The 15010-nt window shown below is 41.6% G+C and overlaps 1 protein-coding gene across 1 annotated transcript in view; it reads right to left on the minus strand.

The window, feature by feature from the left end:
- COL21A1 (collagen type XXI alpha 1 chain) overlaps positions 1–15010 on the minus strand; it is a 188020-nt gene that overhangs the window by 31008 nt on the left and 142002 nt on the right. The window contains exons 18-19 of the mRNA XM_075923637.2: positions 7637–7681; positions 6749–6802 (exon numbers count right to left, since the gene is read on the minus strand). Of these exons, the coding sequence (XP_075779752.2) occupies positions 6749–6802; positions 7637–7681 (99 nt within the window). The remainder of the gene's footprint in view (positions 1–6748; positions 6803–7636; positions 7682–15010) is intronic.

The raw sequence follows: 15010 nt of genomic DNA on the forward strand, positions 1-15010 counted from the left end.
GCGAATCTAATGTTTTCTGATTGTTCAGATTGCTGGGTGAACTGAAAAATAATTCACCTGTCCAGCTGCTAACATCCCTTTCATGACCCTGGACCTTTTCCATTAAAGCCAAACATGCCTGCAGGCAAACTGATTTCCATAGAGGCCATCACCTTCCTGCCAATGTTTAACCAGTTAACCAATTTAAGGGGGTGCAGGTGGGGGGCAGCTCAGCCAGAGCAGCCTCCACCTATGGGGTATCGAGGCTTCCTGTGGAATGAGGCTGCTCTGGAAGACTGGAGCTGCCAGTATCCATGGCAGGCTCCGCTCCTGCCGTGGGACTGGAGCATGCCCCTTCTCCCCCCAGCAACCAGGGAACTGCTCCAGCCCCCACCAGTTAATGGTTAACCAGAAGCAGTAAGCATCACACATTAAGGGTGATACTTACTGGTTAACAGATTAACCTTTCACATTCTTACCCGGGGTATCACTTTTCACCCGGACCTCCCTCTAGGTCCTCACATCCAGGCTATATGAAAAACTTTTTGCTTCGTTCTGCATACCCTCTCTGAGATACGGCCTTTCCTTTCCATCCTCACAGTTACATATCTGGTCCATGCTCTCATCATCTTGTGTCTTAATCACTGTCTCTTCCTTCTCTATGCCTTTCACAAATGCAATCTCGCTCTGTTGGAATCCATTCAGAATGCTGCTACAAAGAGGATTTTCCATACCCATCACTTTGAAAATATATCTCTGGTCTGTTTGAATACCTCTGCTGGCTTTCCCTTCCCCACTGCATCAAACATAAGCTACTTCACTATTAAGGCCCTTCTAGAACTATCCCACACTATCTATCATCTATCCTCCTCTGCTATCAGATGTTGACTTTCTTCTGATTGGCCCATTACACCAGCCTGCAGTGCCACTTGTCAAATTTTCAAACAAGTTTATTCATGCTTTTTCCCATAGTGTCCCCACCCTCTGAATATGCTGTGGGAGATATTCTTCTTCCCACCACAATGCACAAAAGCTGTAACAGTTTCTTAGGTGGCCATAAGTGAATTCCTCTAGTGCAGGTGTATGCGCACACAGGGCCCCTTACAAACTCTAGTGAAGATGTTGAGTCAGTGGTGGGGTTACATTTCCTGAATAGGTAAGACACCTATTCTTCCTACCTCCTGGCCTGTGAATTTCTGTGCTGCACTTCTGAGAGGTACAGAACAGAATTTCAATGAATCATTTTAACTGATAACATATTTTCCATAAAGGATGCATGAAAATGGACAATTTATTTGAGGGCTTACTACATGTGGGGACAAAAATTGAAGTTTGTGATGATTCCTAATTTCTGCAAATACAAATCTGTAACTATGCAAAAGTTTAATATTGGCTAGGATAGGACAATGCAGACTAATTTCACATTAAACTCTTGAATTCAATATTTCTGATCTATCTTAATCACGGTCTGATATAAGTACACTAGAAATTAAACTCCTACATAAAAATTTGATATATTTCAGAATAAAAATAGGCCTAGAAACCCAAGTTATTTTAATTGTAAAATTGAAATGTTTCTATTTTCAGTTAAAAACTTATATCTGGGAATTTATATTTAGCAAGACAATCTGATCTCAATTTCCAGAGTCTCATAAAATAAGGTAAATAAACGAAATCTATAAAACAAATTAAAGCTTTAATTCAAAGAGAATTCTCCAAAGTACCTAGGCTTGTTCCCACTAAAAACTAAAAAAGTAACATTTTTATTTCCAGTGGTAAACTCAGATTTCCATTAGTGAAAGTTACCATCTGTTAAAAATTATTTCCATACACTCTGGAAAGAGAAATCATTTGTAGGAGTCGCTAATAAGATTACTATATAATTTTAAAGATCTCAGCTAAATGGGTTACATGCAATAAAATGTAAGGAAATACCATTAAGAGTTCACATACAAAAGATGTAAATTGTTCTCAAAAAAGCATCTTGTCTATATGCATTTTATATGGGTAAAACAGAGGTCAAAAGGTTTCCCTAAGCGTTAGGCTGCTAACCTGGACATAGGAGATGGAGGTTCAAGTTTTTCTTATGTCAGAGTTTCTGTGTGACCTTGTGCAAGTCTATTATCCCCTCTTCTCTATATATCCATTAGGATAACAGTATTTTCATACCTCTCAGGGGTGTTGTGAGGATAAAAAGAGTAGACATATTTTTCAGACACACCTACATTATTTAAGAGTCTACATCCCATATTTAGGAACTGCTGGGCTGCGTCTAGACTGGCAAATTTTTTCACAAAAGCAAATGCTTTTGAGGAAAAACTTGCCAGCTGTCTACACTGGCTGCTTGAATTTCCGCAAGAACACTGACGATCTCGTGTAAGATTGTCAGTGTTCTTGCGGAAATACTATGCTGCTCCCGTTTGGTTAAAAGCCCTCTTGCGCAAATGCTTTTGGACAAGGGCATATCTGCCTAAATGGTGATGCCGTCGCAAAAATGACGATCGGGGCTTTCTTGCACAAAACTGCATCTAGATTGGCACGGACGCTTTTCCGCAAAAAGTGCTTTTGCGGAATAGCGTCCGTGCCAATCTAGACGCTCTTTTCCGCAAATGCTTTTAACGGAAAAACTTTTCCGTTAAAAGCATTTGCAGAAAATCGTACCAGTCTAGACGTAGCCCTGGTGTTCACAAAACTGCTCAATTGCCACCTAACCCTGAAGTTAACTAAAGTGAGTTGATGTCTTAGCTTCCACCGTTAAAATGTTGAGGTGCCTAAATTTTGGTGCCTTGTCAAGGGCATATCTGCCTAAATGGTGATGCCGCCCAGCAGATTGGTGCCTGATTCACACTGAGTCTTACCAGAATTTTTAAACTAGGTATATTCTCTTGCCTATCTTACCTTTGGGCCCCAGAAGATAGATGTTGCCATTGCTGAACCTGATATACTCTCTCCCAAAAATCTTTGGCCTAGTGGTTAGAGCACTCAACCCAGCATTGTAGAATACTAGAGTTCAACTTCCCCTTCCGCAGTACAGAGATGTGAACTTGCATCTGTATCTATTTCAGAAGTGTTTATTCATTACTGAGCTACAAGGTATTCTGGGGCAAGACTCTCTCCTGGAGCAATTTCATAAATAACTAAGAATTGTGCCAGAGAATAACTCTACAACTCGGTAATTAGGAAAACTATAGAGAAGATGTAGATTCCAGGCTGCCAATGAATATTATTTCTACACAGTGGAACAATTCCAATCAGAGAAATTGAGAGCAACTCCCCATAGTGTCCAGTAGCCTAGTAATCAGGCCATTCAGCAGGGATGAGGAGACCTGGTTTCACATGCTTACTCCAAATAAGCACAGCAAGGGTTTGACCTTTGGTTTCTCCCACATGCTGGGTGGGTGTACTAGCCACGGGGCTAATGGTGGGCACTCCTTACTGATTTTTTCTTAAAAGACTGTTCTGATTAGGCAATTAACTCTGACAGAAGGTTCATGGCTATGAATTCTAAATGGAGGGAAGCATCTTGCTCTGCCCAAGCATATAATTCACTGTGAGAGGAAGACAGGCCTAAGCTTGCAAAGCTTCCCACTTACCATGTTTGCAGTTGTGAATCACATTCTTAAGCACCTAATTCTCTCCATTAATATTATGGGAAGCCCGGGTGTCTAACCTGGGCTGTGAGTTCCATTAAGTGACAGGTAGGGACGTAAAAAGGGTTTAAAATATTAATTACGATTTAATTGGTTTCATGGTTAAATACCAGTATTTTTTAACCTGCCAGCAACCCCATGGGCCGCTAGTGCCTGCTGGCCCTGTAAGCTGCCAATGCCATTGTCATGGGCTGCCAGCACTGCAGGCTCCTGGCCCCTCGGGTTCCCACTGGCTTAAATATTGTAATGCTCAGCATCACAGCACCTAAGTTCCCCTTGTGACTCCCATCTCTGGGTTCTTTCCAATTATGAGGTTCTCAGACAACATGGCATAGGAAGTCATAGATAGATGATGTTTTTCTAATGTATTATTAGACTGCACATGGCACTAAGTTGATATAAATACCTATGTCTAATATAGCACTTTTCAGCCATACACATTTAACAAAGGACCATTATCCCCATTTCAGAGACAGAAACTGAGGCACAGAGTGGGGAAATGCCATGCTCAGTGTCCCACAGCAGGCCAATGGCAGAGTTAAAAACAGAATGCAGGTCTTCTGGAACCTAGCCGATTGTGCTCTCAAACAGGCCACACTGCCTGTCATAGAAAATAAAGCCAAGTGCCTGCACCAAGGAACTCATAATGTACTTCTAGGGGATAAGGTAATGGCTGCTACACTTAGGTTGCCTAAAATATTCTATTATAAAAATTCCTCAAGACTGTTATTTTCAATTAAACCTGGCACTTGCTGTAAGAATCTGATATGTGGGAGAGAGATTCTCCCAGAATCAGAGAGGGTATGTCTACACTACCCCGCTAGTTCGAACTAGCGGGGTAATGTATGCATACCGAACATGCAAATGAAGCCTGGGATTTGAATTTCCCGGGCTTTATTTGCATAAGCCGGCTGGCGCCATTTTTAAATGCCGGCTTGTTCGAACCCCGTGCCGCGCGGCTACACGCGGCATGGGCTAGATAGTTCGAACTAGCAAGCTATTCCGAACTATCTGTACGCCTCGTGGAACAATGTAGTCATGACGGAGTTGCAAATGAAGCCCGGGATTTCAACCTGTGGAACTCCTTGCTGCAGGAGGCTGTGAAGGCTAGAACTAGAACAGAGTTGAAAGGGAAGTGAGATCAAGTCATGGAGGTTGGGTCCATAGAGTGGTATTAGCCAGGGAGTAGGAGTGGTGTCCCTGCCCAAAGTTTGTGGAAGGCTGGAGAGGGATGGCACGAGACAAATGGCTTGGTCACTGTCTTCGGTCCATCCCCTCCAGGGTCCCTAGGGTTGGCCGCTGTTGGCAGACAGGCTACTGGGCTAGATGGACCTTTGGTCTGACCCAGGACGGCCATTGTAAGCTCAGGGCTCAGGGTCGGGGGTCTCAGTGAACCACCTTGATTTTCATGCACTCCTGCTCCTGGGTGGCCAGACTGGCAGCTTTCCTGCCCTAGACGGCCACCTTCCTGTGCCTAGTGCGGAGATCGTGGACGAGGTCCACGATGTCCGCACTAGCCCAGGCGGGTGCCCGCCTCTTGCGGTCCCGGGCAAGCTCCCGGAAGCCGCCAGCCTGGTCCCGGGAAGAGGGGGAGGGCTTGGGGGCATCGGGTGGCTGGCTCAATCCGTGCCAGGTGCAGGCTCTGCTGGCTGGGTGCTGGCAGGCTTGCATCTGGCACGGGCACCGTAGCTAGCCCATGCACCTTTAAGGAGTCCGGGGCCGGGAGGGGGGCATAGAGTTTCCATGGTGTTGGCCAGAGTGGCCACCAGGGAAACCTGGGAAGCCTTAGCCTCCCACTAGTTCGAATTAAGGGTCTACACAGCCCTTAATTCAAACTAGCTAGTTCGAACTAGGCTTAATCCTCGTAAAATGAAGTTTACCTAGTTCGAACTAAGCGCTCCGCTAGTTCGAATTAAGTTCGAACTAGCAGAGCGCTAGTGTAGCGCCTATTAAAGTTAGTTTGAACTAACGTCCGTTAGTTCGAACTAACTCTGTAGTGTAGACATACCCTCAGATACAATTCTCAGATACATCTCTACAACATTAAACATTAATCATAACTCTCTTAAGAGAAGATTAAGGGGTGACTTTTGCAATCTATAAATACTTACATGGAGACAGAGAACTGTTAAATAAAAATCTCTTCAATCTAGCAGACAAAGACATAACTAGATCCAATGGCTGGAAAGGAAAGCTAGACAAATTCAGACTAGAAATAAGGTGCAAAATTTTAAGTGTGGATAATGAACCACTGGTAAAACTTACTGAGGGTTGTGTTTAGATTTCACACCATTGGGAATCTTTACAATGAAAAATGGATTTGTGGCGTGGGGGGAGGAGGAGAGCTGAAATTCAGTCACAGATATTAATTCCTTAAAGCAGAAATTAATTCATGCAAGTCCTATGGCCTGTGTTACACAGAATGTCAGACTAGACTAACAAAATTGTCAGTGGTCTCTTTTGGCTGTATAATCTGTGCATCTGTATATCAATTTCCAGAACAAGTATTGTACTACTGTGACAGTCAGGAAATCACCAGCTTTGAAAGACAAAGGGGTGTAATATTGTTCTGGAAATCTGGACAGCAGAGATAGTTTAATATAATTTGCCAAATACACAAATGCTGACCATTCCCATAATTTGGTAATCTATTTGGACTTCAAGAGTACTCAAAGAAAAACATAAGCAAAAACGGTAGTCTAAGGATTATTTGTGTGACCTGATATTGGTTATCCAAGTAAACCTAGGCTCTGATTCTGAACACACGCTCTGCACAGCCAGATTCCAGTAAGTACAAGACTTGGCCTCAATGGTAGAATAGACATATTTATGTGGAGAACGTGCATTCAATCTAATCATGCAAACAAGTTTTCTAGCTTTGTAAAAGTACAAATTCAAGCAGCTTTAAATGTAGGGAACATACTAGATCCAATATTCACACAAAAACACAGAGCGAGGCAAATGGATGAGTAAATCACAAAAAATACACAGCACATGTTCATCATATTTGTTTAATTCTATCTCAAGCATAAAAACCGTCATCAGTTTTTGCCCTAAGCCTTTATTCACACCCACAAGTGACCAGATATAGATAAATGAATATAGTAGTACACACGTACAGTCGCCCCTGGAAATCCTTTTGTTCCTGGTTGTCCTGGAGGTCCGATTTCACCCTACAATTGCAAACATTTCATATTAATATAATACTGTTGTAGAAAGCTAATTTGATTACAAACCCCTAATTCTACAGATGTGTTTTACCGGGATTCATTTGAAAGCATTAGGAGATCCAATTAATTATGTTAGCCTTTTACATACCATTCTAATTATTCTAATTGCAGAATACAAAAAATAGACCAAAAGATTTGCAGAGATTTAGAAGCATGAGTCACTGAACAGGATTCCAAGACGGATGGCCAAAACCAAACTAAAGAAAAAAATTATCCCCTTTAGGAAGGCCTTTAAACCAACCTTGGCAAGCAGAATTCCTTTTTTTCATATTGATTTAGGAGACAGATAGGCTCTCTCCTTTACCCTTAGGAGTCAGGTAAGATCAGATCAGGGGCAGCTTATTCCACTTTATAAGGCTCCTACTTCAGAGCAACCATGCTGTTTGGAGTCTAAAAAGATCTCTAAGACCCAGGTCAGGGTAGTATCCTGGAGACATAAAGAGGCCCTGAAACTCGTAACACCCAGCATAACTTCCACTCCTTTTTGTCTCTGAGGGTATGTCTATGTGGCAATAAAATACCCTAGGCTGGCCTCTATCAGCTGACTTGAGTTTATGGGGCTTGCCCCGCAGGCTATAAACTTGCAGTATTGACATGCTAACTCAGGCCACAGCCTGGGCTTGAGGCTTTCCCCTGTTCCCCCACCCTGCTTTTCAGTGGAATTTGAACTCCCAAATCCCTTTACAACACTTTTGAAAATATCCCCTCAAATTATTTTTCAGGCAAAAAAAAAAAAAAAAAAGCTATATTCACACAGATTTTATCATAAACTATTACCTTTTGTCCTTTTGTTCCCTGACTTCCCGGGATTCCAGGAATTCCCTAAGGGAAAAACAAGGACTTTTAAATATATAAAACAGCCATTCCAAGATATGTTATAAACATGTTCCTTTTTTTAAATCTTAACATTTCTCTTTAGATTTGAGTCAGAAACAGGGCCAGGAAATACGATACAACCTGGAAACTTGCAAGCTAATACTCTGGCCAATACAGAGGATTCAGTGCCTCCCTCTGTACTTTCCTGCCAGTACTTCCAAATGTGCAGGTGGGCAGGGTCATGTCCCCACCTTTGCCCCACCGAGGGTGGATGGGGGAGTGAAATCCTGACAAGGCAGAGAAGGAAATACTCATAAGATTTCCTATTACGCTATATATAGACCAACTTTGGCATGATCACAGTTTCAAATAAACCAGCTGGTTTTTAGATCTATCATGACATGTTTACATGGACAGCACTTTGGGTGGTAACAAAAGTTGCAATTTCATGTAAAATACTTTCTTTTACAATTCTACCCTTTGTAGTTATGCTTCCTAAAAAGAGGGTGGATGTAACCTCATGCTTCAGGACTTAAAATATTTGCCAGAGAGAAATATTGTGCAATTATCTAGGTTCATTTCACCTTTCAACTGAGCATCAACTACTGACTATTGTCAGAGCTAGGACACCGCAAGTGATGGATATATGATCCAATCCAGCACAGCAAATCTCACATTTCTGTCTACCTTGTAGTGATCAAATTCTAAGGGACTTCTCAGTTATCAAATACACTTATCAAATACACGCACTCCCTCCCCTTTGTTGCCTCTGTATCAGAGGCAGCAAGGAGGGGTGGAGATTGGGACTCAGTGCCCGTGAGGAGCTGGCTTTAAACAGGCTCCCCATGAGCACCGGATCCACCTGCTCCCTCACCTCTGCGCTGCTGCCTCTGATAGAAAGGCAGCAGCACGGAGGGTGAGGCAAGCAGGCTGGAGCCGATATGTACAGGGAGCAAGCTTTTGGCTGTCTATGCATGCTGACTCCATGGAACTGCCCGTCCTCCCTCCTGCCCCCCACTGCCTCCTACAGATGCAGCAAGGGGGGCAAGCAGGAGCTGGTGCTGGGGGACAGCCAACTTAAAAGCTAGTTTCCCCCCAGCACCAGCTCTGCAGTGCCACCTTCCCCCCCTCCACTACTGACTCTATCAGAGGCAGCAGCATGTGGGCGGGAGACGGGGAGGCTTCCGCGAAGCAGGCACTCTGCAGACAGAGGCTGCTCCATGGAAGGCAGAGAAGCCTCTGTCCGTAAGGAACTTGGACACCCCCCTCCTCCCCTCCACAGACAGGGACTGCTGCCACAGATCAGCCTCTGTCTATGGTCAGTCCAGGATGCTGCGGACCGAGGCTGATTTGCAGCAGCCTCCCCCTCAAACCCCACCCCAGCAACAGTTTTTGTCTGCGAGCAGCTTGGACCCCCGCAGACTGGAGATGCTTCCATCCCGTGCTGCTGCCTCTGTATTAGAGGCAGCAGTGCAGAATGGCAGGGGGCTCTCTGGGAGTGGGGCTGAAAGCACACTGGCTGTTGGCCCTGCCACTGGGGACTATTGAATAGTTGTGTAATCACTAAGTTACATGATTATTCAATTATATGATATCTAACAACCCTAGTAGTTAGCCCAAAGAGTTATTATGAAAGAACATTCAAATCCATCCACATGTGTAGTCTGCCTCGTTCTGCTCTGAGGTTCTAAACTATGACAAGTGTAAGAGGCTCCATAGCATAAAAAAGTATTACTTTTGCAGAAAAGACATTGAATATATAAACATAAAAGTGTTATATATACATATATACAAAAGGTGAAGTTGTAAAAATACAATAATAATCAAACTATAACACAATTAGATTTTTTATAAAGCCACAAAATCATTTCTACATTGAATCGTATCTTGGATAATGACAACTGAACCATATCCTGGATGATGACTTGATAAACGTCCTTGTGGTTTAAATGTTCTTTATCTGCATAATTTCCAATACATTGATTTGTTTTGTTTTTATAGAAGTTCTCATGAATTGCCAAATATTGCTATAATTAGTAGCAGAAAGCTTTTATTGAAACCAGAAAAAATTAATTGCATACTATAAATATTAAAATTTGTATATATGCACTGAAAACCTGAGTTACTGAAACAGGATATTTATGTGAAAGTTAGTGCTATTTTGTCTACGTTCTCATAGGAATACAAAACGGAATATATACTTTTTTACACAATGAATAAGGAAAGTCATCCTTTTCATATGATTAAATGAAAAAAATGATTAATTCTGCGAGGGAAATACAAAATGTATCCAGTCTATATAATAAAATGTATTTACAAATGTTTGTTCTAATATAGTTTTTGCTATAAAACAATGAATTATTGGAATTTTAGTTTGCCATATAATAAAAATACAATAAAGGTTGAAGAAACTGATGGAAGTAAGCCAGCAGAAATGTATCCACCTCAAGATCCACTTGACCCATGCCCATAAGATAATCACTTAAAATTTAGTCATGTAAAACATGGATAGCACATAAAGCAGAAAATGGCATGCACACTAAAATACATAGTTATGTATATGTACAAATCAAGAAAAGAAAGACACACTAACAGTTAAAAAGAACAGGAATGAAAATGCTATAAGACTGAGCTTTCTGGCCTGTAAACAAAAGATTATTACCAGCCAAAGGAGAGGCTATTCACGATATCATCCTAAACGAGTCCCATATAAGCTTGGCAGGACTGCTTCATGACATTGTTGTCTCTGACCTCACATTCTTCCAGGTTTTATCAGTAGTGAGATTATGTATTGATTTATATAAGTTATGAAGGCATAGTGCAAATTTTACCAGTAGCAGTTGTACAACAAAATTCTACTTTAGAAGACTGATAGCAGACTTACTCGTAGAAAATACTAATTGTACAAGCGTAATTATCATTTTCTCCTCAGCCCTTGCCTCCCACTTGTCAATATGAACACTTGGTGAAGAATAAGGGTATTCGTATGGCCAGCTCTGTATATTTGTCATATTTGAACAAAAATGTGTCTATGTAGAGAGAAATCATCTTTTCTCCATATTGCCTTAAATGTTGATAAAATTGATAAAATTTGAAATGGAGTCATTTTTTTCTTTTTTAGAGGCACCTCAAATTGCAAGGCCCTATATTGTAGCTTAGGGAATGTCTACACTACCCCGCTAGTTCGAACTAGCAGGGGTAATGTAGTCATCTGCAGTTGCAAATGAAGCCCGGGATTTGAATTTCCCGGGCTTCATTTGCATGAAGCCGGCCGGCACCATTTTTAAATGCCGGCTAGTTTGGACCCCGTACCGCGCGGCTACACATGGCACGGACTAGCTAGTTCGGATTAGGCTTCTAAGAACTGGCGCCAATTCTGTCAGCCGACGGTCAGGGCAGTGTGTGTGTGTATGTTTCCGAGAAAAGGTTTAACGTCCGTGTCTTTACTGCTAGGACCGGGGTCCCGTCGCAGAGGGTGGCCAGCAGGCCAACAGACGCCCCGTTATATAGGAAGAGCTTATTACACCTTAGATTTTAGCTGCTAGAACACAGGGGTTCCTTCGCAGCGGGCAGCCTGGGGAAGGCTGAAAAGTGCCCCAACGGATCTGTCACCTGGGAGTGACACAGATCCAAACGCCCAAGCTCTCCCTATGTCTGTCCCTTTATGACCGGCTGAAGTTCTTTTAAATTGTGCTTGGTTCTATTACAGCAACTGAAGGAGTCAGGTTAAAGCTTAAACAGTTACAGGTTTATTAAAGAAGCTTATAAATCATATGGTTACAATGGCTATTGCTCTATTTCTTAAATGCTAGCAAATATATATATATATATATAGGTCTTAAAAATGATTACAGGAAAAAGGTAAAGATAGAAAATAGAAATAATGGTACCAAGTGACAGCTTAATCTTTAAAGAGCTCTAACACTATGTATATATATATATACTTAAACAAAGGACCACATCCAGGTACAATTTTCACCCCTTTCTGTGCCTCTCGACTCCAGCGTGTCAGGCCAGGGCCGGTCTCTCAATTCCTAGGAAAGACGAATATGAGGTGGGCGTCCCCTCTGGAACCTCAGGAGATCAAACACCTAACCCGACCAGCAGATAGATGGTAGATTGACACTCAGAGAAAATGTACTGCTGGACCCATCTATATACCCCTGGGAGCCCGTATCCTCTTTCTTATCTAAGATGCCAAATTGTACTGGTCCATTTTGTGGCGCCAGTTCTTAGAAGCCTAGCTGTACAGCTAGTTCAGATTAGAAGCCTAATCCGAACTAGCTAGTCCGTGCCACGTGTATCCGCGCAGCACGAGGTCCAAACTAGCCGGCATTTAAAAATGGTGCCGGCCGGCTTCATGCAAATGAAGCCCGGGAAATTCAAATCCCGGGCTTCATTTGCAACTGCGGATGACTACATTACCCCCGCTACTTCGAACTAGCGGGGTAGTGTAGACATACCCTTAGTTAGCTTATGCCTTAATGTTGCCTGACCAATCTGAATAGATTCTATGATGAGGTAACTGGCTCTGTCAACATGAGGAAGTTAGTGGATGTGTTATATCTTTACTTTAGTAAAGCTTTTGATACAGTCTCCCACAATTTTCTTGCCAGCAAGTTAAGGAAGTATGGATTGGATAAATGGACTGTAAGATAGACAGAAAGCTGGCTAGATCATCGAGCCCAACGGGTAGTGATCAATGGCCTGATGTCAGGTTGGCAGTCGGTTTCAAGTAGAATGCCCCAAGCATCAGTTCTGGGGCCAGTTTTGTTCAACATCTTTATTAATGACCTGGATGAGGGGATGGATTGCATCCTTATCAAGTTTGCAGATGACACTAAGCTAGGGGGAGAGGTAGATACGTTGGAGGGCAGGGATAGCATCCAGAATGACCTAGACAGCTTAGAGAATTGCGCCAAAGGAAATCTGATGAGGTTCAATAAGGACAAGTGCAAGGTCCTGAACTTGGGACGGAAGAATCCCAAGCATTGTTACAGGCTAGGGACCAACTGGCTAAGTAGAAGTTTGGCAGAAAAGGACCAGGGGATTACAATGGATGAGAAGCTGGATATGAGTCATCAGTATGCACTTGTAGCCAACAAGGTGAATGGAATATTAGGTTGCATTAGGAGGAGCATTGCCAGCAGATCTAGATAAGTGATTTTTCCCCTTTATTCAGCACTGGTGAGGTCACATGTGGAGTATTGTGTCCAGTTCTGGGTCCCCCCCACTACAAAAAGGATGTGGATGCATTGGACAAGGTCCAGTGCAGGGCAACAAAAATCAGTAGGGGGCTGGAGTACATGACCCATGAGGAGAGAATGAGGGATTTGGGTTCGTTTAGTCTGCAGAAGAGAAGAGTGAAGGGATTCCTTCAAATTCCTAAAGGGAGGTTCCAAAGAGGATGGAGAGAGGCTATTCTCAGTAGTGATGGATGGCAGAACAAGGAGCAATGGTCTCAAGTTACAGTGAGGAAGGTCTAGGTTGGATATTAGGAAAAACTATTTCACTAAGAGGATGGTGAAGTACTGAAATGGGTTACCTAGGGAGGTGGTGCAATCTCCATCCCTAGAAGTTTTTAAGTCTCAGCTTGACAAAGCTCTGACTGGGATGATTTAGTTGGTATTGGTCCTGCTTTGGACAGGGTGTTGGACTCGATGACCTCTCGAGGTCTCTTCCTGACCTAGGATTTTATGATTCTATGATTCTAAGCATGTTGCACAGCGTTAGTAGATCAAATCCTGTTCTCAGTTACACCAGTATAAATTCAGAGTAGCTCCACTGCCAATTTGGCTCACTGACTTCATTATTTTGTCCAATATATTTAACATAATATGCTGTAATGGAACTAAGTAGAGAGACGTCCCAGACATAACTGACGTGCAAAGGCAAAACATCTTCCAAACCAACACACTGATGTAAATTACTAAATTATTATTAATGAAGACCTAATGATTCTAAGACTATAAGCTCTTTCCTTAGCATTTCCTTAGCAAATACAACTTTTGCCTCTTCAAACAAACAATTTATTATGTCCCCATAATACAAAAAATAATGATGAGAGGCCTAGAATGAAATGATAAAATAAACAAATCCAGATTTCTTTAAACCGGAATCAGAGTATTTCATTCTGATCCACACTATGAGCATGATTCTGATTTCCTCTTCACTTACTTAACTCAGGAACAATTCCATAATAATCAGTGCAATTACACCAATGTAACATCAGCACGATCACAGAGACTAGGTCAACAAACTTTAGAAATTTAATTGTTCTACAGTTTACATTACACTTAAACTCTAGTTTAGCTTTAGCTAATATACATTCCATTTAAAAGAATTATTATCATTATGAATTTAATAATGGCACACTATGAGCTTTGACTAGCGATCAATTTTCTAACTTTTGGTATCAAGTACAGGAGAACAGAATGACACAATATTATAGAAAGCAACAATATAAAGCTAACTAGATTTTCAAGGCCTGTTTTCACCACCTTTACTCATGTTGAATAATATAAATCTTCTCTCCAAACTATTGCTCTGACAAACTGTATCAGTATTCCAAAAGCATATTAGGTCTGGGCTGTAAGAGTTCCATAACCAGACATGGTTTTAAATGAATGTAGATGAGATTAGCCCTGTCCACAAGTTCTAAATGGTTGTACTTTATTAACCCAATATATTCTATATACTCAACTACTGATCACTGGATTTTTCCAGAAACAATATTATATTTATTGGAAGGATGTACAAAAACTCATGTTGGCTAATAGCTTCTTTTTGGCTACATATCCACACAATCTTCAGGGCAGGGATAGGCTCTTCATATGTGTTTATACAACACAATGCTGACCCAATCCTGATTGGGGCCTCTGGGAGCTGTTATAATATACAAATAAATAAATAAAAAACGGTAATATTGGAAGGGTCACAGCAGAAGTTAATTATTCCAGGATCAGATGTACAACAATACATGATCTCTAAAATGGTTCTTGGAATTTTGTTGCTGTTTTGTTTTTCCTCCAAAAAGGAGATAAATACCAATGTTGCCCCTTCAAACAAATAACATATTACAAAATTCAGAAAAATATTATGTGGCTCTGAGAAGAAAATTTGGCTCTTTATCCACTAACGAGGAATGGACAAAAATTTATGGAGACATTAATAATAGATTCTAACCACTGATTGGGTAAAAATGATGATGTACATGTGGATTTAATATAACTCAGAGGACAAAATGAATGGAATATAAAATTAAAATCCATTAAACCCTGAGAAAAGGATTAATTTACAAATACCACCTTATAAAATGTATTTCATTCAAATTTA

This window comes from Pelodiscus sinensis, chromosome 3 (assembly GCF_052426305.1).
Source record: "Pelodiscus sinensis isolate ZL-2025 chromosome 3, ASM5242630v1, whole genome shotgun sequence".
Lineage (NCBI taxonomy): Eukaryota > Metazoa > Chordata > Testudines > Trionychidae > Pelodiscus > Pelodiscus sinensis.